The sequence below is a fragment of the Sapajus apella genome, unplaced genomic scaffold (assembly GCF_009761245.1).
Source record: "Sapajus apella isolate SASKATOON/1434 unplaced genomic scaffold, GSC_monkey_1.0 scaffold23, whole genome shotgun sequence".
Lineage (NCBI taxonomy): Eukaryota > Metazoa > Chordata > Mammalia > Primates > Cebidae > Sapajus > Sapajus apella.
In genome coordinates this window covers 23,877,870-23,901,476 of record NW_022436963.1, presented here as the reverse complement: position 1 = coordinate 23,901,476, position 23,607 = coordinate 23,877,870, and the positions used below count along the sequence as shown (strand labels likewise).

At 37.6% G+C, this 23,607-nt stretch overlaps 1 protein-coding gene across 1 annotated transcript in view; it reads left to right on the top strand.

The window, feature by feature from the left end:
- The window catches only part of SHQ1 (SHQ1, H/ACA ribonucleoprotein assembly factor), a 102,745-nt gene that overhangs the window by 12,758 nt on the left and 66,380 nt on the right, over positions 1–23,607 (top strand). The window contains exons 5-9 of the mRNA XM_032290482.1: positions 2,295–2,407; positions 10,391–10,518; positions 18,127–18,281; positions 20,081–20,134; positions 22,680–22,803. Of these exons, the coding sequence (XP_032146373.1) occupies positions 2,295–2,407; positions 10,391–10,518; positions 18,127–18,281; positions 20,081–20,134; positions 22,680–22,803 (574 nt within the window). The remainder of the gene's footprint in view (positions 1–2,294; positions 2,408–10,390; positions 10,519–18,126; positions 18,282–20,080; positions 20,135–22,679; positions 22,804–23,607) is intronic.

Sequence of the window (23,607 nt, the reverse complement as noted above, 5' to 3'; positions counted from 1 at the left end):
GTTGGGGGGAAATGGGGAAGGGATGGGGGGTGGGGAGGTGAGGAGAGATAGCATGGGGAGAAATGCCAGATATAGGTGAAGGGGAGGAAGGCAGCAAATCACACTGCCACGTGTGTACCTATGCAACAATCTTGCATGTTCTTCACATGTACCCCAAAACCTAAAATGCAATAAAAAAAATGATATTTCTGTAGGATAATATAATACATTATAAGTCTCCAAAAAGTAAATTGCAAAGGAACTTTAGGATTGTAAATTTTTGTAAGTTTGGAGATAGCCAGTAATCTGGTTTTTGCCCAGAATGTTTGTACTTGACAGTATTATGATGTTCTAGCTGTTCCAGTTACTTTTTAATTTTTTTTAAGACAGCGTCTTGCTCTGTTGCACAGGCTGGAGTGCAGTGGCATAATCTACAACCTCCATCTTCTCGGTTCAAATAATTCTCCTGCCTCAGCCTCCTGAGTAGCTAGGATTATAGGTGCATACCATCATGCCTGGGTAATTTTTGTATTTTTTAATAGAGACAGGGTTTTGCCATGTTGGCCAGGCTGGTCTCGAACTCCTGATCTCAGATAGTCTGCCCACCTCAGCCTCCCAAAGTGCTGGGATTACAGGTGTGAGACATCACAACTGGCCTGTTCCAGTGACTTCTAAAAAGGTCTCTGAACTCTTTTATTATATTAGTATGTGCTTAGATGAAATATTATTGATGCTACTTAAGCTAAATGGATTGTGATCGGGATGAGAGAATTTTAAAATGATTATATGGAAATGTTGCTTGTGTGAAGAGGCTGTATCCTGTCTCTGACTGATTCAGCGTTGCTCACGTTTGTTTCAGTGGTTTTTGCGTTATAGCCGTCAACTTTTAAACCTGCCTGTTAGGTACCAACCTGTAATTCTGTTTATAAATGTCTTAACAGTTTGTTTCCTCAATTCTCTAAGTTATTTTCCTTGATTTCTTTTCAGCTAATATTCTTTAAGCTTCTTCCAATATCTGTACTTCTCACTTGAGGTTGGTAGCAGGAGTAGTGAGACAGAAGAAAGAAACAAAGACACAGTTTTAGGAGTATTTCACATTGTATAAGGTTTCTTTATTCACAATCCTGGTGAAAAGAATAAAGACCATATGTTATCCTAGGTAGTTTTTCTAAAGTGCATTTATTCTGTAGGATTTGGCTTGGGAAACATGTTCCATATCAATGTATACACATCTAGGTAAAGGCAATTATAGGAAAATTGATTCTTAGGATTTGGTTTTTACATTTTTCAATGGAAAGTCATATACTGTGTGTCGAAATTGCTCATAAAAATTATTTTTTCTTATTTACTATTTATGACAGGGTTTGGCTCTGTTGCCCAGACTGGAGTGCAGTGGTATGATACTGGCTTACTGTAGACTCCGTCTTCTTGGCTCAAGCCATCCTCCAACCTCAGCCTCCCAAGTAGCTGATACTACAAGCAGGAGTGGCCACGCCTGGCTAATTTTTGTATTTTTTTTGTAGAGATGGGTTTTCACCATGTTGCCAAGGTTGATTCGAACTCGTGGGCTCAAGTGATCCACCTGCTTTGGCCTCCCAAAGTGCTGGGATTACAGGAGTGAGCCACCACGCCCAGCCTGTATATAGTCTTTTACAGGATCTGGAATCTGAAATGGTCCAAAATCCAAAACTTTTTGACCACAAACATGACACTCAAAGGAAATACTCTTTGGAGTATTTTGCATTTGGGGTTATTGGAATAGGGCTACTTAACTGGTGTAATGTGAATGTTCCAAAATTTAGAAAAATTCAAGATCCAAAACAGACTGGTCCCAAACATTTCAGATAAGGGATATTCAATCTGTATGGTAATGCTTCTTTAGACCAGCTGAGCTAGACTATAGGAAGAGAGAAAAGACTTTAGGTGTAGATGTCTGATAATCAAGACACTCTACATTTAATAACTTTCAAATCTCTAGGTGTAAATGGGGAAATGGTTGTTGAATTAAATGTTCCTGCTTGCCTGTGGGGGTTTATTCCTGTTTTTTATGTTAAGCTTTTATAGCCTTAATATATGTCAATCAGCTTGTTTGTTGTAAGTATTAAATGAGGTAATTTATGAGAAAGATCTAACAGGGCCTACCAAGTAGTAGGTACTTAAGCATTTGTTGGATTTGAATCTAAATGTCGCAGGTGGCGTCATGGTTTACTGATCAGTTAGGTTCTTTCTGTGCTTTGGCTTTTTGTGCAAAATTTGATTTTTAAATGCTAAAAATAGGACATAGCAATTATTCTTTTTTTTCTGGATGTCTACAGGATGAATTGAGTGATGTTGTTGATATTAAGGATCCAGATTTCACCCCTGCTGTTGAACGAAGACAGAAGCGCCTGGCCGCTGAGCTGGCCAAGTTTGATCCTGATCATTATCTGTGAGTAATGAATTTTTTGAGGATTAAATAATTTACTTGACTTTTATTTTAAAATTTTTGAGTGTCTTTTTAACTCTGTTAGGCATGTGCATTTTGGATTCCAGAAGTTATTGATGACTGAAGACCTTAATGGACATTTGAATTAACCTATGACTGTTGTATCTCTGTGATCTTTGTAAGATGTTGCCTCTTATATCTCAAGTTGTTCGTCTTAGCAACAGAGAACTCGTCTAACATACTTCTAAAAAGTTTTTTTGCTTGCCAGGCTTAAAAATAGAACACCAAATTCATGAGACTGTTACACTTCTTTTAAGTAAATTTTTTGTTGTGATTAGCAGTATGCATAAATGAAAATATGTTTCAATTTCTTTAGGAATTTGAATGTATCTGTACCACCATTTCTTAGCTTATCCCAGGATCTTCCTAATACTTTCATCCATTAGCATTTGTAATCAATGATATGTTTCCAGTGAACAAATATTATTCTTCGTGGTACAGCATAAATCTAATTTGAAATTTTACTGTATTTCCCACCAGCATTAATTGTGTTTTTGGCTATCATCTGACTCCATCAGGCTTATATTTGCATAAAGAACTTATCTAATTAACAGAAAGGTACCTGATCACTTTAGAGGTTGTGATACTCCCCACTGGCCAGGATAGCGCGTTTCCTCTAAGGATTATCACTTGACCTCTCTTGGACATGTGGCTCTACTAGGATGTATGGAGAATAAGTATTTTATGTTGGCGTAGACCTCAATTATTATTCTGGATCAATGTTTTCTAAACTGTTACATATATAGCTGTAATCATTATGTTTCCTTGTATTTGTATAGTGCCTGCAGCTTATTAAGTGCTCTTGTGATTATTTCGTTTTCACAACAGATGAGGAGAGGAGGTTGAGGGACTTGCTTAAGGTCACACTGCTATTAAGTGGCTTGGCCAGGACTTGAAAAGAGTCTCTCCGTTTGTCATTTTGTATATCCTTTTCATGTACACTATTTCAGTTTAACTGCTGTAGCTCTTGTGATTAACGTTCTATCTCCTGTGACACAGTAGGATACTAATTGGAATGGCAGGGATATATCTTGTGATGTGCAAATGGAATGACTGATGTGTAATGATAAATGGTTGAACTGTTCAACATCCTAAGGGAAACTGGGTAAGAGCAGGGTATGTTACATTTTGGAGGACATCTGAGAGATTCAACTCCATTTACATAGCTATTTCTAATTACCTTTATCTCTCCAATTGTGGTTTTAAAGGTCCACTGAAGAGTAATTTGAAGAAACCCATTTAAAGTCATGCTGAATATTTAAAGTGGAAATTTCATTGTCAGCAGATTTTTCAGGCTAGCATAAAAACAGAATGAGCCTTACAAGACTGAAACTTCAAGTGGGAGGGAGCTTAATTAGAAGAACTGCCTATCTCCTCTCTTCTAAAACTAGAAGAATAACTATGGCCTGAGAGAATTAGGAAATTGGAATTTAAAGTTAACAGTGTGATATTATAAGCAGCTCTTATTTTTTTCCATCTTCTGTGTTTCTTTATCCAGAAGCTCATTTTCTTTAATACTATGCATGAAATATTCTTTCCACTTCTCAAAGAACAGTTCTTCTTACAGGAATGGTTTAAATTTAGTCATGGGCTAAGTGAGGAGAGTGGGAGTCATGAGGTAAATGTTCTTTGTGACTTTTCTGATAGCAGTGAGACTTTGGCTCAGTGTAATTTTTGTGTTTCTACTCATTATTTATATTAGCTGACTGACTCACCCAAATGTATTAATATTAAATGAAATGCAACTAAAATTCTTTTAAATTTTTAATTAAAATGTTTTTTAGCTCAGTGCTTTTTTTGTTGTTGTTGATAGTGGTTAAAACAGTGGAGAAAAAAGGCTCACCTTAAATTACTATCTACCAGCAGATAATACATTGTAATATATACATGTAATACATAATGTATATAATATTAGCATAATATTACCTATTTGTAAGTTGTTTGACTTGTCTTTACAAGTCATAGTGTTTCCTCATGTCAGGATTTGAGGGGGCTTTAGGAAAACTAATTTTAATTTCAGCCTCAGCAGAACACGGTGAAGTCAATTTATTGTAAAGAAAAATTTATACATTTCAAAGGCACATATGTGATTTTAGCTTGTTATTTAAAAGTCTTTTGTTGTAGAATCTGGATGCTATTGTGGTATAATATATACATATACATATATATATATATACACACACACACACACACACACACATATATATATATATATGTATATGTATATGTATATATTTTTTTGCATGTTTTGCTGCCCACTACAGTGCTGGGCATATACTAGATGATCCATAAATGTTTATTGTTTTTTATTATCCATTTGTTATCATTTGTAATTCTTTTGGGGTATTATTTTTACATTAAGATATGTTGACAACATCTTGAAGCATTCCTTAATAGTCATTCCTCTTTGCTTATTGTTATAGCCAAGTGTTCATATTTCTCTTGCTGGGAGTGTTAGGTTTTCTTTTTCCCAAATTGTTTTTTAATTATTGGCATACATTTTACATTAACCAATTCATAAAATCTTGCCTATTTCTTTATTGGGAGAAAACACAAAAATTTAGTCAGTATTCTAAACATCTGTGACGTAAGAAAAGGAACAGAAATGATTTTATACCATTGTGGTACCATTTTAAATTGTGATAATTTTTCATTACTCTGAATTTGTGAAAGAAGATGGTATATTGGTTAAGCTCTTGGATTTATTGAGTAGATCTTAAGACAACAAATAGTAATTGGAAGGCAGGGAGCAATGTCACGTGCTTCTGATGTAGCTCTCAATTCAAAATGAAACTTGAGGAAAAAAAACATTAGAATACAACTTTACGTATCCATTCTTTTATTTATGCATTTATTTGTTCAACACATATTTGTCTGAACGAACTACATGCCAAACAGTGTCACAGAGACCAAGGATACCGTGCTGAATACGGCAAGATCTCAATCTCTGTGTCTTCCATGGGGCTTCCATTATAGTGGAGGAAGTAGACAGTATTTTTATTGTGATCAAGTGCTGTGAAGAAAAAGCAGATTGAAGGGTTAGAGTGACTGGGCATCCCACTGACTCCTCTGTTTCAACATGTCCAAAATTGAACTTATCATTTTACCTCTAAAGTCTTTGTGAATTTTCTAACTTGGTTGATGCCCCATTTTTCATTGTAGTCACCCAGGTTAGAAAGCAGGGATTCATCTTTGCCTTCTTTCTTATCTCACACATTCAATCAACCCTGAAGTTGTACCATTTATCTCTGTAATTTTTTTTTCTCACTTCATCAATTTCTGGCCCTCATGTGTGTCTAGTTTAGTGCAGCACTCACTAACTGCCTAACTGGCATCTCTGCTTCCAGTCTGGACTTCTTCAGATCCATCAACCATGAATCATCAGTATGATGTCTTATGTGCTTAAAAGGAAAATCTGTCCTTGGTGCTCTTGTGCTTAAAGTACCTCACTCCTTTGTGTGTCCTTGCAAGTTCTCTGTGATCTGGACCTTACCTACCTCTGTAGCTTCGCTTTTGCCACTCCTTACTCAAGTTTTACGCCGCAGCAATAATGAATGTTTGCATTTCCCCACCTGTATCACACTGCTTTTCTCTTTTTTTTTTTTTTTTTTTTTGAGACAGTGTTGCTGTGTCACCCAGGCTGGAGTACAGTGGTGCAATCTCAGCTCACTGTAGCCTCTACCTCTGCGTTCAAGCACTTCTCCCGCCTCAGCCTCCAAAGTAGCTGAGATTACAGGCTTGTACCATCCGTCCCCAAATAACTTTTTTTTTTTTTTTTTTTTTTTTGAGGCAGAGTCCTGCTCTGTCACCCAGGCTGGAGTGCAGTGCCGCAATCTTGGCGCAATGCAACCTCTAACTCCCAGGTTTAAGCAATTCACTTGCCTCAGCGTCTCGAATAGCTGGGATTACATGTGACAGCCACAATGCCCAGATAATTTTTTTGTATTTTTAGTAGAGACGGGGTTTCTCCATGTTGGCCAGGCTGGTCTCAGAACTCCTGACCTCAGGTGATCCACCCGCCTTGGCCTCCGAAAGTGATGGGATTACAGGCGTGAGCCACCGCACCTGGCCCTAACTTTTGTATTTTTAGTAGAGACAGGGTTTCACCGTGTTGGCCAAGCTGGTCTCGAACTCCTGACCTTAGGTTATTCACTTGCCTCGGCCTCCCAAAGTGTTGGGATTACAGATGTGAGCCACTGTGCCCAACCCACACTGCTTCTTATATATTTCCTTTTACTCATGGTATCCCTTTGCCATTTATTTTCCTGACTCCACATGGGCTGAATAGTGGTTGCTTATCTCTTTAGGCTCAGTTGTTGCTCCCATGCACCTTCCCTGTTAGACTGGCTTAGGAAGCCTACCTCAGGGCTCCCCTGTTAAAGTTTATCTTGTTTTCACCACACTGTTTTATAATGTTCTGTATTCACATACATGGTGTTCATTAAATTGTGGAGTCCTTAAGGGCAGAAAGTGAGTTTTACAGATCTTCGTCTTCCCCATGGTGCATTAGAGGGCATTCAGTGAATGCTTGTTGAATTAGTGACTTTAAAAGTCAGTAAAACATTAGGCACCATCAGCGCTTGTTCGAAACTCTTAATTCATGGACAATGTCAAGCATAAACCAGCACAGTTGAGATTACTAGGACTGTATTAGTGAAATTTTGCTCAAAATAATCAAACATTTTGGAGGAGTGGTGGATGGAGGTGGTAGAAACACCATTTCACCAAGCCGGTTTCCTTTTTTCCTTCATCTTGGTCCCTTGGGGAGGAAAACAGCATCTTTTCAGATGGGCTCCTCTACTCTTGCCTTCAGTGTCCTCTGCACTGCAGTGTCCAAGGCCGTTTTCTCTCACTGTGCCAGTTCTTCCTGGGCAATTTTGTCCTCTTCCTGGTTTAGATGCTTAAGACTTCCATGTCTCTCTCTTGAGCGTCAGACTTGTATGTCCACCTACCTGTTGGACAGGTCTGTTGGTAAATCCTAAAAAAAGGCATATTCAACCTGTCCCAAGTAGGAGTCATTATTTCTCACTCATGTCTGTTAGCTTCCCTCCTATGTCCCTGTCTTAACGAAGGACACTTGTCCACTGAGTTGTGGAGCCCAGAATTTTCAGTGTCATCCTTCACTCTTCGAGCTCCTCATTCCCTGCCTCCTGAGGATTCCATCATCTACATGTGGATCAGATCTATTCCGCTTTGCAGTGTCCACTGCTGCTCTCTGATTTTTGGCCACCATTATTTCTGCTTCTCCAGGTTTCTCCCTTTAAATTACTTTCCAGGCTGCAGTAAGAGTGGCGTTTCTAAGCCATGCTAATGTCATCCCCCTGTGTAAAAGCTTTTACGTGTTTGGTTCATAGAGATAGCCTTTGAAATTTTTTTAACACGGCTTATAAGGTGGTTGTCACTATATTATTTTCAGCCTCTTTCAGCTTTTTCCCTCCTTAAATGTGCCTTCTTGTTTTCTAGCCTTTGCCAACCAGTGTTTTGCACAGAATACTCTCTTCTACCCCTCTGAATCTGGTTAACTGTTCGTTATCATTCAGCCATTGGTTTAGATATTATTTCCTCCAGGGTCTTTGTATGTCATTCTAATTTATTTTACCCTAGAATCTTGTACTGTAATGTCATAGCAATTTGCTATATTGTAATTGCTTGACTTTCCCATGGGATTATAAGTTGTGTGAGGGCCAGGACTGTCTGTGTCTTGTCAGCAGTGGAACCCCAGTGTCTAACATGGAGCATGGAACATGGCACAATGTCAGTACTTTTTGTCAAATGAATGGCATTTTAGCCATTTATTTTGTTATTGTTTATCCTTTTGAAATTTATTTCCTAGAGAAAAGCTCACATTCTGATTTGTAGATGAATTTATAGTGGAACCTCAATTCAAAAGAGTTTCTTCACTTTAAGGATAAAGAGATAGCTGATAAGAAAATGGACTTAACAAGATTAGTTTACGAAGCAGCTGTTTCATCCTAGTCTCATATGCCTGTGCACCTGTCAGAAATTGCTGTTGAGAATTCCCATTTCAAGATTATGGCTGTTCAGTTTTGTCTAAAATGTGCTTTATTTCTTCATATATAAAAATGAAATATTTTTGTTGGTTAAGAGCTTGGAGTCTGGAGTAGGAATTAAGTAGGTCCACATTCTAGCTACACCTTTTACTTGTGCTCTGAACTTAGCCAAGGTACGAAACTTTGCTGAGCCTCAGTTTCTACATGAGGCTATTAATACCCTCAATAAAATGAGGGTATTAATAGTACCCCCTGCCCATAGTGATGGTGTAAGGATTTAAGGAAATAATGGATACAAACTTGTAATGTGGTGCCTGGAACATACAAAGAACTCAGTAAGTTGTCTGTGATTTTTTTAAATTTTTAAATGATTTCAGTATCTCAGTTGAAAGGGAAGACTGTGTCTAAGGTTGTAAAACTGTCAGTTAGAAAATTTAATGTATCAAAGCAACCAATTCCTTGAGTTTCTGATTAACTAAAATATAAGTGAAATTTTCACCATGAGTTATACTTTGTTATGCTTTTCCCAAGAATACCAATTTCCAACTTTGAATGCAAGATAGAATCATTTCTGAGTAAGTGTCCTCCAAGAGTGAGAGGTATGTTTTGAATATAGCTGTTATTTTCCAGTTAAAACAGGGAGTGTAGAGTACAGAAAAATTAGCTTTCTATTCTCTACACATGTTGCTTTTATCTTCTATAGTAGTTTAAGGAACTGTTAAAATTAGTATAGCTTAATAAAATAGATTGTATCTTGGTAGAAAATGTGAGTGCATATGCCAAAAATGGTGTGTGTGTGTGTGTGTGTGTGTGTGTGTGTGTGTGTGTGTGTGTAGCCTCTATTAGCCTCTTTGAGAAGATGCACTATCCTGAATTTCCTACTCATTTGCTTGTTTTTCTTTGCTGGTAGAGTTCAAAAATTTTTTCCTTCATTGAAATTTTACTAAAGTCTGGGATACTTGCATACCTAGCACAAGTGCTAGATTTCAGTCCCGTGTGTCTTCAGATTTGCTTCATTTCTCATTATCGAATATGGGATGGGACTTTAGGGTAGGACTGGTCTTCTTCGTACCTTCTATTTAAAGACATCAAAGGTTGGACACAGTGGCCTGAGGTGGAAGGATTGCTTGAGGCCAAGGGTTTAAGACTTGTCTGGGCAAGGGACAAGACCACATTTCTATGAAAAACAGTAATTAGCCAGGCACAGTAGCATGTGCCTGTAGTCATACCTACTTGAGAGGCTGAGACAGGAGGATTGCTTGACCCCCGGAGTTTGAGGCTGCAGTGAGCTATGATCATGCTACTGTACTCTAGCCTGGATGATGGAGTGAGACCCATCTCTTTAAAAAAAAAAAAAGTTAAAAACAACAAAAAAGAGATCAGAAATGTTACATATCCCTTTAGTTAGATACTTAGTTTTGTTTTATGGAAAGTAACTTATGTTTGTGGTTAGTAACAGAAAGTAAATATAGTGTTCAGTCTTTCCTTGAAATGTACTTTGAATTTAAAAATCTGTAATTCTAGTACAAATATGAGTTAAGATAAAATTTTAGGCCGGGCGTGGTGGCTCAAGCCTGTAATCCCAGCACTTTGGGAGGCCGAGGTGGGTGGATCACGAGGTCAAGAGATCGAGACCATCCTGGTCAACATGGTGAAACCCCGTCTCCACTAAAAATACAAAAAATTAGCTGGGCATGGTGGTGCGTGCCTGTAATCCCAGCTACTCAGGAGGCTGAGGCAGGAGAATTGCCTGAACCCAGGAGACGGAGGTTGCGGTGAGCCGAGATCGTGCCATTGCACTCCAGCCTGGGTAACATGAGTGAAACTCCGTCTCAAAAAAAAAAAAAAGATAAAATTTTAAAAAGTGAAAGCCAGTGAAATCCTATGTAACCAGTTCTTTCAATGTTTTTCCCAGAGCTGACTTTTTTGAAGACGAGGCAGTTGAACAGATTTTGCAGTATAATCCTTGGTGGACTGACATATATTCAAAAATGACGGCCTTTATGGAAAAGAGTCAGGAGCAAGAAAATCATGCTGCATTAGGTAAGAAAATCAAATTCAGCTAATTTGTTTCATTTTAAAATCTCACGTTGTACCAAACTTTACTTGCCTTCCGTACTATTAAGCATGTAATTGTGATTGCCTTATAATGTGAAAATATGAGTTTGAATTGCTAATTTTGGAAATGACATCTTTGCCATTGACTGGAAAATGCCACCAAATAATTATGCTGATTTGTGTTGGAAAATTCTTTTGAAGTATATTTTCCTTTAGAATCATTGGAGTTTTCTTACAGTTATTTATTTTTTACAACCTAAGTTTAGGGATATTATCACACAGGACATTTGTAATTTCTCAATAACCTGCTTAAGAGGTATGAACATTCTTCTTTGGTAAAGACATTTGAGTATTAGTAATGGTGGGAAAAGACCTAGATGGACATGTTATTACCACCTTCTCTAAGTGCAGCATTGATATATTAAGACTGTAAATTAGAATTATAACATTTGCAGACAGATCAAGAAGAGAGCACCCATATTTTCTGTCATACTGATTTGGCTTTTATTTACATATTAAAAATAAAATTGCAACATTTAAATGAAGGGAATACATACATATATGTGCATTCTGAAGAATATTAAATGGACTATAGACTCTTCCCACCCCAAGTTCCTCTTCCCAAAAGTAATCACTATTAGCAGTTTTGGGGATATTTTTAAAATATGTTCCCACATCTAAAATAGTTGCTTTAAGAAATGTCTACACATAGACTCATGTATACCCAGTTCGTACCTCGCTGTTTGCAATTTGCAGTATGTTGCACATCTTCCATATCAGTTTGTACAGATCTACCTGAAGCTCTTCATGACTACCTAATATCCTGTTGGATATTTTTATCGTGATTAATGGATATTTGGGCTGTTTACTACTGATGGACATCTGGTTTACTTCCGGTTTTCTGCGATTGCAAATAATATACATAGTGGCCTTCTATGTATAGTGGTCTATACATACCACTCATTCTAAAGTAGCTACAGGGTCTCTATTGTATCACAGTTTTTTATTTTCTGCATGGCAATGGAATAACCTGTTATCTGCTATTTTTTCAGTGTCTAGTATAGTGCCTGTTATATAAGGATAATAAATATCTATAAGTATTATAATAATTTTTTTTTTTTTTTTTGAGACGGAGTTTCACTCATGTTACCCAGGCTGGAGTGCAATGGCGCGATCTCGGCTCACCGCAACCTCCGCCTCCTGGGTTCAGGCAATTCTCCTGCCTCAGCCTCCTGAGTAGCTGGGATTACAGGCACGCACCACCATGCCCAGCTAATTTTTTGTATTTTTAGTAGAGACAGAGTTTCACCATATTGACCAGGATGGTCTCGATCTCTTGACCACATGATCCACCCGCCTCGGCCTCCCAAAGTGCTGGGATTACAGGCTTGAGCCACCGCGCCCGGCCTTATAATAAATGTTTTTATGGGTAAGGTTTTTTTTTTTTTTTTTTTTTTTTTTGAGACAGAGTCTTGCTCTGTTGCCAGGTGCCAGGCTGGAGTGCAGTGCCATCTTGGCTCACTGCAACCTCTGCCTCCCGGGTTCAGGCAGTTCTTCTGCCTCAGCCTCCCAAGTAGCTGGGACTATAGACACACACCACCATATCCAGCTAATTTTTGCATTTTAGTAGAGACGGGGTTTCACTATGTTGGCCAGGATGGTCTCGATCTCTTGACCTCATGATCCACCCACCTCGACCTCCCAAAGTGCTGGGATTACAGGTGTGAGCCACTGCGCCCGGCCTAATGGTTAAGTTTTATTAAAGTTTAGGTGATTTCTACCAGATCAAAAAATTGCTACTGTAATATGAAACCCTGTCTCTACTGAAAAAAAAAAAAAATTGCCAGGCACGGTGGCTCACGCTTGTAATCCTAGCACTTTGGGATGCTGAGGCGGGCAGATCACCTGCAGTTGGGAGTTCAAGACGAGCCTGACCAACATGGAGAAATGCTGTTCCTACTAAAAATACAAAATTAGCCAAGCATGGTGGTGTGTGCCTGTAGTTCCAGCTACTCAGGAGGCTGAGGCAGGAGAATCACTGGAACCTGGGAGGCAGAGGTTGTGGTGAGCTGAATTTGTGCCACTGCACTCCGGCCTGGGTGACAGAGCAAGGCTCCCTCTGAAAAAAAAAAAAAACAAAAAAACCAAAAAAACAGGGGATTAATTCTGTTGCATAGCAGAAGCTCATTATAGTGACTCTTGCTATAGATTTATTAGTTGTTTTCAACAAGCAAATCCTGACTTATATTTGAGTTTAAGCAGCTTTCGGAGACATCTCACATTTTAGACAAATTTTGAGGTATAGAGTTGCTAACACATTTTAGATAGTTAACTATATATGCTAGGTAGATCTGGTTATAAAGCTTGAGCAAACTTAAATCGTCAAGTATATCAATTGGTCTGAGTCAGTTTCCCTAATTTTAGCAGAGTATTTTAATGAGGTGGTGTGGGAGAAAATTGATGGTTGTGTAGTTGAGTTTTCTGTCCACCAGGGTGAGCCAGTTGCCCTAAAAATCAAGAGAAGACATTCCCTTTGATTTAAATTCTAACTTGCTCTACTTTGATAAATTGTAGCTTGTTCTCAGTCCGGTTTTCTGTGTCAGCAATGCTTTGAGTTAGTTTTCTTTGTGTAATTTTAGCAGGAGATGAAGCCACTCAGTCCTTTTAACCACCTGCCCTCCTGACCCTGCATCTGACCCATGGCTTATAGCCAGGCTGGTGCATCAGGAACAGTCATAGTCTGCAAAGCCATTATGGTAATTCATTCTAAAAATCACCTTTAAAAGTAGCAAGGACGTGTGACCTAAGGTAGAAGAACTTGAGCTTTGTGTTGAACAGAGTGTCTCTTCTAATAATACCAAGTATAATAGATAAATTAAATGTAGGCTTGCGGTTGGACTTCTTATTCTACCACATGCTTGCGATATATGATCTTGCAAATTGCGGTTACGGTGGAAATCCTGTACCTACCTCAGAGTTGTCCTGAGATTGAATGAAACGAAGTATTTAAAATCTTGTGTTAGAAATTATTATTGTAGAGTAAAATCAGTCACAGGAGAGCCAGGAGTTATATGGTTTCTCAGTGAAATGACGATTTTTATACATTTAGAAAGTTTTTAGGGAAACTTCTTTGTAAACAAGATTTCTCTCTCGTTTAAAAAATTCTGGTTCAGATATTTGAGACACACAGCATTACAGGAATACATTAACAGTGTGTTGAGCCAGGATAAAATATGGGAGAAAAGAAGTAGACCAAAAAATAAACTTCAGTTTTCTGCTTACGCATGGTGCGTACCGCTGTACCTTTTCTCCTACTCTTCCTTTTTGTTCTTTACCTCTCTGGCCCTTTTCCTCTTTGTGTCATAACAGTGGTCTGCTGTCTGTTTAACACCTCCTCATCAGGTGTCACCAGGCAGATATAACAGTGCAGGTGAGGGGTGTACTTTTGATTCATTCTGCATCATAAAATATTAACCTAGATTGCTTTGAATTCCAGATAAGCCTTAGGTGATGAACTTTGCTCCCTCCCTTTCTCCCTTGGTGGTAGTTCTTGTCATTTTCATCACAGCCCTGAGTTACAACAGGGAGACTTTTCTCCAGCTTTGTAGTGATCCAGATTTTCCTCCCCAAAGGCTTGTAAATGGAAGTGTTAAATGCTGTGCTTCCCCTGAGCTCTGGTTTCATAAGGATGAACTTACCGCATTTCCCATGTTGTCTGTCGGTGGTTAATCTGGAGCTCCAGAGTCTTGGCACGTTATTACTTGTTATGACACCACATAACATTTATAGTCAATGAACTTCCTAGCAGGGACATCCTGTTTGGCACCAGTGATCCCTTCAGTGTTTGTAGAGATAACTGTCAGTGTCAACTTTGAAAGTTGTAGCACTGCAGGGCTACCCATTTAGGGTGAAGGTTTGAATGCAGCACGTTTTTTTTCTGGTTCCCTTGATCTGGTTCCAGTAAATGTACAATGTCATAGACAGATGTGCATTACTCTGAGTGCATCAGGATCCTGTGTGATTTAATTGTTGACCCAGATAAGAGGGATGTTTGGGAGGGGGATTTAGAGAGGAAGGGAGGATTTAAAGGTTAAAAAATTGGAAAATATTTGGGAGAAAAAGTGACTACCTTGTAGACATCTTTCCATTTTAATGAGAATCCCTTTGCAGCCTTCAGACATACTGGTGGGGTTTTTCATGTTGGGAGGTGGTCCTCGACCATTTGCTTCAATGTTAGGGCACCAGATTCCTCCTCAAATGTATTGAGATTTCGACTGACTTTTGTTTCACTGAAGATATTTTTTAAAAGTATAATTAACCGAAATCTTGTGAACTGTATAGCAAAGCTGCTTTGTAGTGTGGCTAAGTCATACAAATGCTTGACAAATGTTACTCATGGTGGCAATCATCCAAGCATTGTTGGCACTGCATCTGTAGTTATTTCCAGTACTGCTGCTAGGTTAGACTTGATTGTGTGCAAACTTCCCCCAAGTTCCCCTTTGAGTGATATGATTTACAGCTCTAATAAAAAAGGCCTTAGGGAGCCCAGACTTTTGGTTTCTCTAGTGATTTCCTGGTTTGTTGTTATTGTTATTTATCATCTCTGATTTCTTTGCTTGAATTTCAGAATTTAAGTGCATTTGTGTATTATTAATGAAGTAGGCCACAATGGAACTTATAAATGCTCAGAAAAAGGTAGAAGTATTTTAGGGAAAGTCTAGCAGTATCTAGTATCCACGAATTCAGAAGAATGATTCAAGTAGATTTTTCTTAGCACAGTTACCTAAAATGGCTAATGTAGAAACACTTACGTGTGGGTAATGTAACATCAGAACCTGCAGTGCCCAGGTCAACTTTCACAATGGTTAAACATCTATAGGTATGATTACATAAAAATGAAGGCATGAATGTGTAGAGAGTTGACATGTTGCTAAATAGTTTCTGGATATGCTTATATTGTGATTGAGAATTATGTGGAAGCAGGGGTCTTTATTAGTCAACTAGGATATAAAGACTTTAGTCAGATATCATGAACACCTGGCATTTTCCCATTAGCTAAATTAATGAACATCTCAAAGATCATACCTAAGGGAATACTGTCTCAAACCTTCTTGCTAAATACAAGGAGTCTTAAAATATTTTTGTCAGGTATGCTTTCTTCACGCATTGAGTATATTCCTTCATGCCATTTCCTTAAATCAAATTGCTTTAAGTGAACTGAGAGCTTTTATTTAAATTAAGGAATCTTCAGATCTGTCCTCCAATGAGGCAATCAACACTCAGTTTATCTGTCTTATTAATTAAGTCTAGTAAGTTTTAAATTAAATACAATTGACCCTTGAACAAAACGTGTTTGAAATGCATGGGTCTGCTTATATGGGGATTTTCTTTTGCCTCTGCCACCCCTGAGATAGCAAGACCAACCCTTCCTCTTCCTCCTTTTCTCCGCCTACTCAGTGTGAAGACCAGGATGGTAACCTTTATGATGCTGTACCTCCACTTAATGGATAGTGAATTTAATCTTAAAGAGACTTCATGTACAATTCAAGTATTGGGGAAACCTTAACTAAAGCTATAAATCCAGAATCTGTCTTAAAAAAAAAAAAGGACGTATTTGACATTTTTACCATATAGCAAAAGGTACCATAAAGAAAGTCAGTAGCGATATGGTAGCTTTGGAAAGATGATTACAGTTTATAATATGCATGGTTCTTAATTTGACAAGATAAGCCAACCAATAGGAAAAACTGGACAAAACACATTAGAATGGGTCACTCATAAGAGTACAAATCCAGATTGCCTACAAACTGATGAACTAGTGCTCAAAGTCGAGCAGTTGGAGAAATACTAAGTGAAATAACCATGATAAGTCACCGTTTTAGTTTTTTCTTGCTGCACAACAAATTACCGCAAGCTTCACACAATGTACATTCATAATCTCGGTTTCTGTGAGTAAGAAGTTGAGCCTGGCTTTGCTGAGTCCACTGCCTTAGGGTCTTGCAAGGCTGTAGCCAAAGATGTCCTTATTTTTTTTAAAATAGATATTGGAGGCTGCATTCTTTCCTGGAGCTCAAGGTCTTCTTCCAGTCTCACATGGTTGTTGGCAGAATTTAGTTCCTTGCAGATGTAGAACTGAGGTCCCTACTTTGTTGCTGGCTGTTAGCTGGGGCCCACTCTGAGGTCTTAGAGGTTGCTACGGGTTCCTTCCACATAGCCTTCTCACAGGCTTTCTCACTTGACTATGTGATATCTTCCTTATTCAAAACTATCAGGTGAGTCCCTGGCTTCAGTCTGCTAATAATGGAATGTAATCATGGGAATGACTATCCCATTGCCTTGGCCATATTCTGTCGGACAGAAGCAAGTCATAAGCTCCATCCCCACATAGTGATAGGACTCATTGGAGGTCATCTTAGAATTCTGCCTACCATGCTCAATTTATCAATCTGGAAATGATTGTAAAAAAAGCTATTATGTTTCTTGCCAGGGGGAGGTGGGAGGTGTGTGTAGGAAGTGGAACTGTTATCCGTGACTGTGAGAAAGGAGAGTTACTATAGCCTTTAAAGTATATTTCTAAAACAGATACATTTTTAAAGCAGTCAGTCCAGTCTCAAGAGTCTCCTTTATGGAAATGAAGCCTCTAATATCCAAGGACATAGGATAAGGATATTTATTGCAGCATTATTAGCAGTGGCAGAAAACTAGGAGCAAAGTGAATGCCCATCAGTAGGGGGAGTGGTTGGATAGAGCATGGTACGTTTTGGAATATTATACTCCTTTACAAAAATTAGCTACACACCAGTTGACTTTTAGGGATCTGCCAGAGGTAATTCAACTTTGTTGAGTGAGAAGGCCGAGATGGAGAAAAATGACCTAGTTCTTTGGGTCAAGGGAGGGTGTAGGAAGTATAAAGTCCCTAGTATGTATGCTTGTGTGTCTGTATATGATTACATGTCTGTAGAGAAAACCGGAATGATACATACTAGATTTTTAGTGTGTGAGAGGCTGTTGACAAATATTCAGATGGAGAGAGGTGACAAGCAAAAGAAGAAAAGGAAAAAGGAACTGTGTTGTAAACAGTCTCTTTCCACAAGTCTAATGAATGCGATGTGGTCATATGTAAAACTTGATAAACATTATGAGAAAATACTATACCCTTAACATTGATTAATATCTGGGAATATTCCTATTTCTTGGTATAAAACTTTCAAAATGGATAATGAATATTTTCAGAGTGCTTTAGTTAGCACTTTCTGTTGTCAAAATGTATTATCTGAGTTTTAAAGTCAGTAACTGGCATTCAGATGCCTTAAATACAGAACAGTGTAGCAAAAAAGAGAGGGTCGGGAATTAAGGAATAGATGTTATTTAGAAAAGTCTTCTTTATTCAGCCCTATTAGGATTTGAGCAGATTCATGGCTCTTACTGAAACTGTAAAGTCTACTTAAGAAGTTATTTATATATCCAGAGTTAAGTAGAAATAACTTTTATTTCAGTTTCTAGAATCAAAGTTCTAATTTTGACAAATCTTCCACATTGGGGGTTTTACAAAGCTGAATGAAATATCTAATTTTTAAATGGATTTTCTTCTAGTGTCTTTTTCTGAAGAAGAGAAATACCAGCTAAGAAAATTTGTCAATAAATCTTATCTGCTGGACAAGAGAGCCTGTCGTCAAGTGTACTACAGTTTGATTGATATCCTTCTGGCATATTGCTATGAAACCCGTGTCACTGAAGGAGAGAAGAACGTAAGTGCACGTGTGTGTGCGTGTTGCCATAGATTACTGTGCGGATGAGTAAACTGCATGAAAGCACCAGTCCCTTGTCTGGAGTAGAACCAGTGGTGATTAGTTATTTAGGGGATGCCCCCCCGCAGAGTTGTGGTGGTGGTGGGTACCCACGTGCAAGCATACGTTGCTTAGTTGGTCTTTTTTACTTTTCTCTTGGCATTAGTCTCTGCAAAATAGCAGAGTAGGAAAGTTTAAGGGAGTAAAGGTGAGAGTACAGAGGAAGGCCACCCTGAGTTCTCATCTCTTTTAGGCCAGAGAAGTGCTCTGTCACATGACACTTCACATTGGCAAGGGGGTAAACTACCATAGCCGGTTATATTCTTTGTCTCAGCAAGAAGTCAACAGATGCAAAATACGGCATTTTACAAAATAAATCTTAGTATTTACCTGCAAGTATCCTCATTTCATAGAGTATGTGTACTTCTGAAAAATTATATGTAAATCAGTGTTTTTAAAACCTGAATTATATCTTTTTTTGCTATTTACACGGATCATATTATACAAGTAAATCCTTTTGAAAATTCTTAAACCATGTTTTAAAAAATAAGACTTCTTTTGTATCTCTTCTTAAACCATATTTGATTTTGTAAATGAAGAGCTAAACATCCTTCTCACCTATACCACCGATTGTGTATTTAAAAAGGCTGGAAACCAAAAAACAGGCTTTTTGTTAGTGTGGCCATGCAGCTGTTTATAATTGTCCTTGCTCAAAAGGTTATTTTTGATCTGAGCATATGCTTTCCTTTTTTGAATTACACAGATAATTCACATTGTAAAGGAAAATATACACATGAAGAAAATAATTAAGATTTCCTGTAATTTTAGTCATCAGAAATAACTGCTGTTAAATGGCGACGTATCTCTTTCCAGTCTTACTTCAGTGTGCACGTGTGTGTCTATATTGTGTGTATTTACCTTGGGTTCTAATGTATATACTATTTAACCTGCTTTTTTCATTCAGCGTCATAGCACTAACGTTGTATTAGAGTTAGAATTTTCCGTGTACCAATTTTTTTGTTGTCATGACTCTGAAAATATCTAGGGTGACTCTTGACGTTTGTGTCTAAGATGACTGTTACTGAGTGCGTTAAGGGCATAATCTATCTGAAAACACTTTTTGTTTTCACTCATCTTTTAAAGATACTATAATTGCAGAAAATGTTTTCTTTGACAAAAAAAATGCTTCATATTAAATCTTGAAAACATGAGTGTTTATGCTTGAAAAAATTTACCATTTTTTATTCTTATATTCACGTATTTGAAATCATGAAGTCTTACAACTTGAGAGCTTCTCTGGAATGTATTTATTCTCACCAGCATTCTCTGAAAAGTCACATTTTCTAGCAGCTTCTTAAGTGCCACAGATAATACTTCAATTTTATCTTTGATTCCTTTGATAGAATATTTATGGATTGTTTGGGAGGCATGTAGCTTACTTCAGAAAAGATGGAAATTGAGCAGGAATTACTTTGCCTTAACTTTTAGTTTCAAAGCCCCTGCTTGTTTGCTCTTATGTTCTGCTACTCTTATCAGTAGAAAAGTTTTATTGTCTAAAATCCCGAGGAAAGTAAGCAGAAACTTCCCTCTAATAGACTGTGCATCAGCAAAGCAATTATTTTTCTATAGTTGTGAACACTTCTTTGTTCTCATATATCGGTGATCCTCAGACACTGGTTGAATAAATGGATTTGTTTTGTCTATTTTTAAATGACTTTACCTCTAATGTGATGGTACTCTTTTCTCCAAAACAAATCAAGGTTGAATCTGCATGGAATATCAGGAAACTGAGTCCAACACTATGCTGGTTTGAGGTATGATTTCCAGTTGCAATTGTTTAGAGTTTGTTGTTCAGGAAGTTATTTTTGTTGTTTTTACTTTATTTGGAGTAATTAAAGCAATTCCTTGAATTTTTAAAAGTAAAAGCTCTATTGTACAGGAATGATTTCTGTCTTTTAAATACAGTTCTGATAATGAAACCAGGTAGGGTATTTTGGAAGTTGGGGGAGGGAAACACACTTTGGAGAGAGGCTGGAGACATGGTTTGTTGGGGGAGAATGTGGGGCAGAGTAAGAGGTGTGTTTGTAAGTTGGTGTGTATTGGGGCTTGAAGCTTAAAGATGGAAGGAAACCTAGGTGATAAGTGACCATTAGAGCCTGTGCTAAGCATGCACACATACACACACACATAAAATAATGTTTTTTATATGATTTTAAAAATATATGTGTGTATATATATAAAAACTTCACCTGTTCTCAATAAGCCTGTGAGGTAAGCATTGCAGGTTTTATAGGTGAGGAAACTTAGATCATATAGTTTAGATAACATCCTAGGTCCTACAATTCAAATGTAGTCTGGTTACATTTGATATCTCTTTCAGTATAGTTGTAATTGTGTTTCTGTTTTCTGAAAAATAGTTGTGCAGGTCTCACCAAAAATACCAAAGGACAATATCTTTATATTTGTACATTTTGAACAAATTTGTACATCAAAACAGTAATTAGAAGCAGAAATTTTTAAAATGTATCAACTTAAATAATTGATGATTCGGCCGGGTGCGGTGTCTCACTCCTGTAATCCCAGCACTTTGGGAGGCCCAGGTGGGCAGATCACGACGTCAGGAGTTTGAGACCAGTCTGGCCAATATGGTGAAAACCTGTCTCTACTAAAAAATACAAAAATTACTGGGTGTAGTGGCAGGTGCCTGTAGTCCCAGCTACTTGAGAGGCTGAGGCAGGAGAATAGCTGGGACCCAGGAGGTGGAGGTTGCAGTGAGCCGAGATCGAGCCACTGCACTCTAGCCTGGGTGATAGAGCGAGACTTCATCTCAAAAAAAAAAAAAGGAAAAAAAATTGATGATTGTATAGATGTAAACAGGAACTGAAACACTTACTTTATTATAGAATCTTACTACTCCAAAAATGATCCAAGGACCAACAACCTGACCAGCAGCTTCAGCTGGGAGCGCATTAGAAAGACAGAGTTTATTGCAGTCCCACTTCACTCCCATTGAATCAGAACTAGAATTTGTAGCAAGATCTCCAGGGGGTTTATATGCGTATTGAAGACAAACAGTGCTGCTCTCTAGGTTTCCTTGGAGTTCCTCATGTTGCCGTGATCAGCATATAATTGAGGAATGAGTTTCTGTGATAGCATTTATTAATATGTTGAAAGTAGTTGGTGACTAGATAACTTTGTGGTGTAGTTATAAAACATCTACATGAAAATTTACCTATTTATGATTTTATTGTGACATTTTTATTGTTTTTATTGATAATTTAAAATTGTTGGACATTAGCTGTGTTAAACTTTTGTTAAGTATTAGTTTTTTGCTAGAATTTTTTTTAAGTTCATGATTCTCTTTAAACTATGTCAAATACTCAGTGTTCTTAATCAGATCTCTCATAGCTTTAAGGATTAATGTACATTAGATTATCTTTCTCCCTTGGTTTTAAGTTTTACATATGGTTTACATTTTTTATACTTTATGAAAGAAACAATTTTGTGGAACTATTTCTATTGTCTAGTATTTTCAGTAAGTTTTGAATTGCTAATGTTATCAGTTTGATACCATTCAAGATAAAACACCTTTTTTCCTAGAAATCAGTTCGATAAACAAGAACAAATTACTCGAGTAAATATCTTGTATTATTTATGTCCAATGCAAAAAAAAAAAAAAAAAAAAAAAAAAAACGAGGAGAGGAGACTGAACATACTTCACTAAGGAGTTCTACATTTGTGTGTGTGTGTTTATGTGATGGAGTCTCAGTCTGTCACCAAGGCTGGAGTGCAGTAGTGTGATCTTGACTCCAGATCACTTGAACCTCTGCCTCCCAGGTTCAAGTGATTGTCTGCTTCAGCCTCCATGTTGGTCAGGCTGGTCTCGAACCCCTGACCTCAGGTAATCTACTCACCTCGGCCTCCCAAAGTGCTGGGATTACAAACATGAACCACTGCGCCTGGCGAGTTCTGCATTTTTTATCTGTGCCATCTTGAATGGCCTTAGAAGACAAAAACATGAAGTATAAATTATTTTAAAATGTCCTTTATGTGCATCTGTATTTTGTTAATGCCATGTGTTCTAGATTCCTATTTGTAATCTTTAGGACTTTAAAAAACTTTCTTTCAACATTTGTGATGTATTGACAGTGTGAGAAATTACAAAGACTAAGATTCAATGTCTTATTGTAAGATATACAAAAAGAATCTTAATTCATGGTTTTATGTTTCTCTTCTACTTGGCTTCACGATGATCCAAACTTACAGCTTTTAAATGAGAAAAGCTTCCTATTTCATTGTGTGCTTTTGTTTGTGTAACATGTTACGGAAATGACTGCTTATTAAAATGATACTTCACAGACTTGGACTAATGTTCATGATATCCTGGTGTCTTTTGGAAGAAGGGTATTGTGTTACCCACTCTATCGCCATTTCAAGCTGGTGATGAAGGCCTACAGGGACACTATAAAGATATTGCAGCTAGGTAAGATACTACTCTGCTTGCAAATTTGGGAGGGAAAAAGTTGTCAGTTTTTAGTCTGTGAAGATATAATCATGATTTTTGCTTTTTTTGTATATAAATAAATAATGAAAATCCAATCACTTTGAAAGTGTAAAATTCCTGTGTATAAGATATATGTAGATATGTAATTGCATAGAGGCATATTAAAAACTCTTTTCTTAGAGGAGTAGGGAAGGTAAATAGAGAAGGCACACATAGTATTGCAAACCATTTTACATTACAATAGCTTGCATCATTCATTATTTCTTGGCTGCCTATGATCTTCTAGGCTCTATGGTGGGACCAGGGGTTTAATAATAAAGAAGATAGAAAAGTTCCCTGCTCTGTTGAAGTTTACAGTTTTGTCAGAGAGACAGATGATGAATAAGTAAGCAATTCCAAAGAGAGAATGAAAAGTACTCTGCTGGGAGAAGTCCAGGGATCCTTTAGGAGGGGACATGTAACCTAGATTTGGCATGTCAAGAAAGGTTTTCCAACAAAAAGCACAGCTACTTGGAACACTTTTGACTTGCTAAATTCAACCTGAGAAGACAAACACTTGCTAGCTTTAGGGATGTGGAACATTCTGGGCTCTGAAACAAATTCCAAAGTGCCCATAATACCGTCATTAGAATAAGTATATAATTTCCAAGATAATGACTTTGAAGGGGGCAACATCCATTTGTATGTGTTAGTTCTGGCACATTTATGTAAAAGTCACTTTTAGTACTTTATGATCATTTCCTATATTCTCCCCCTGGGGAGATCATCATTCCTTTGCCCTTA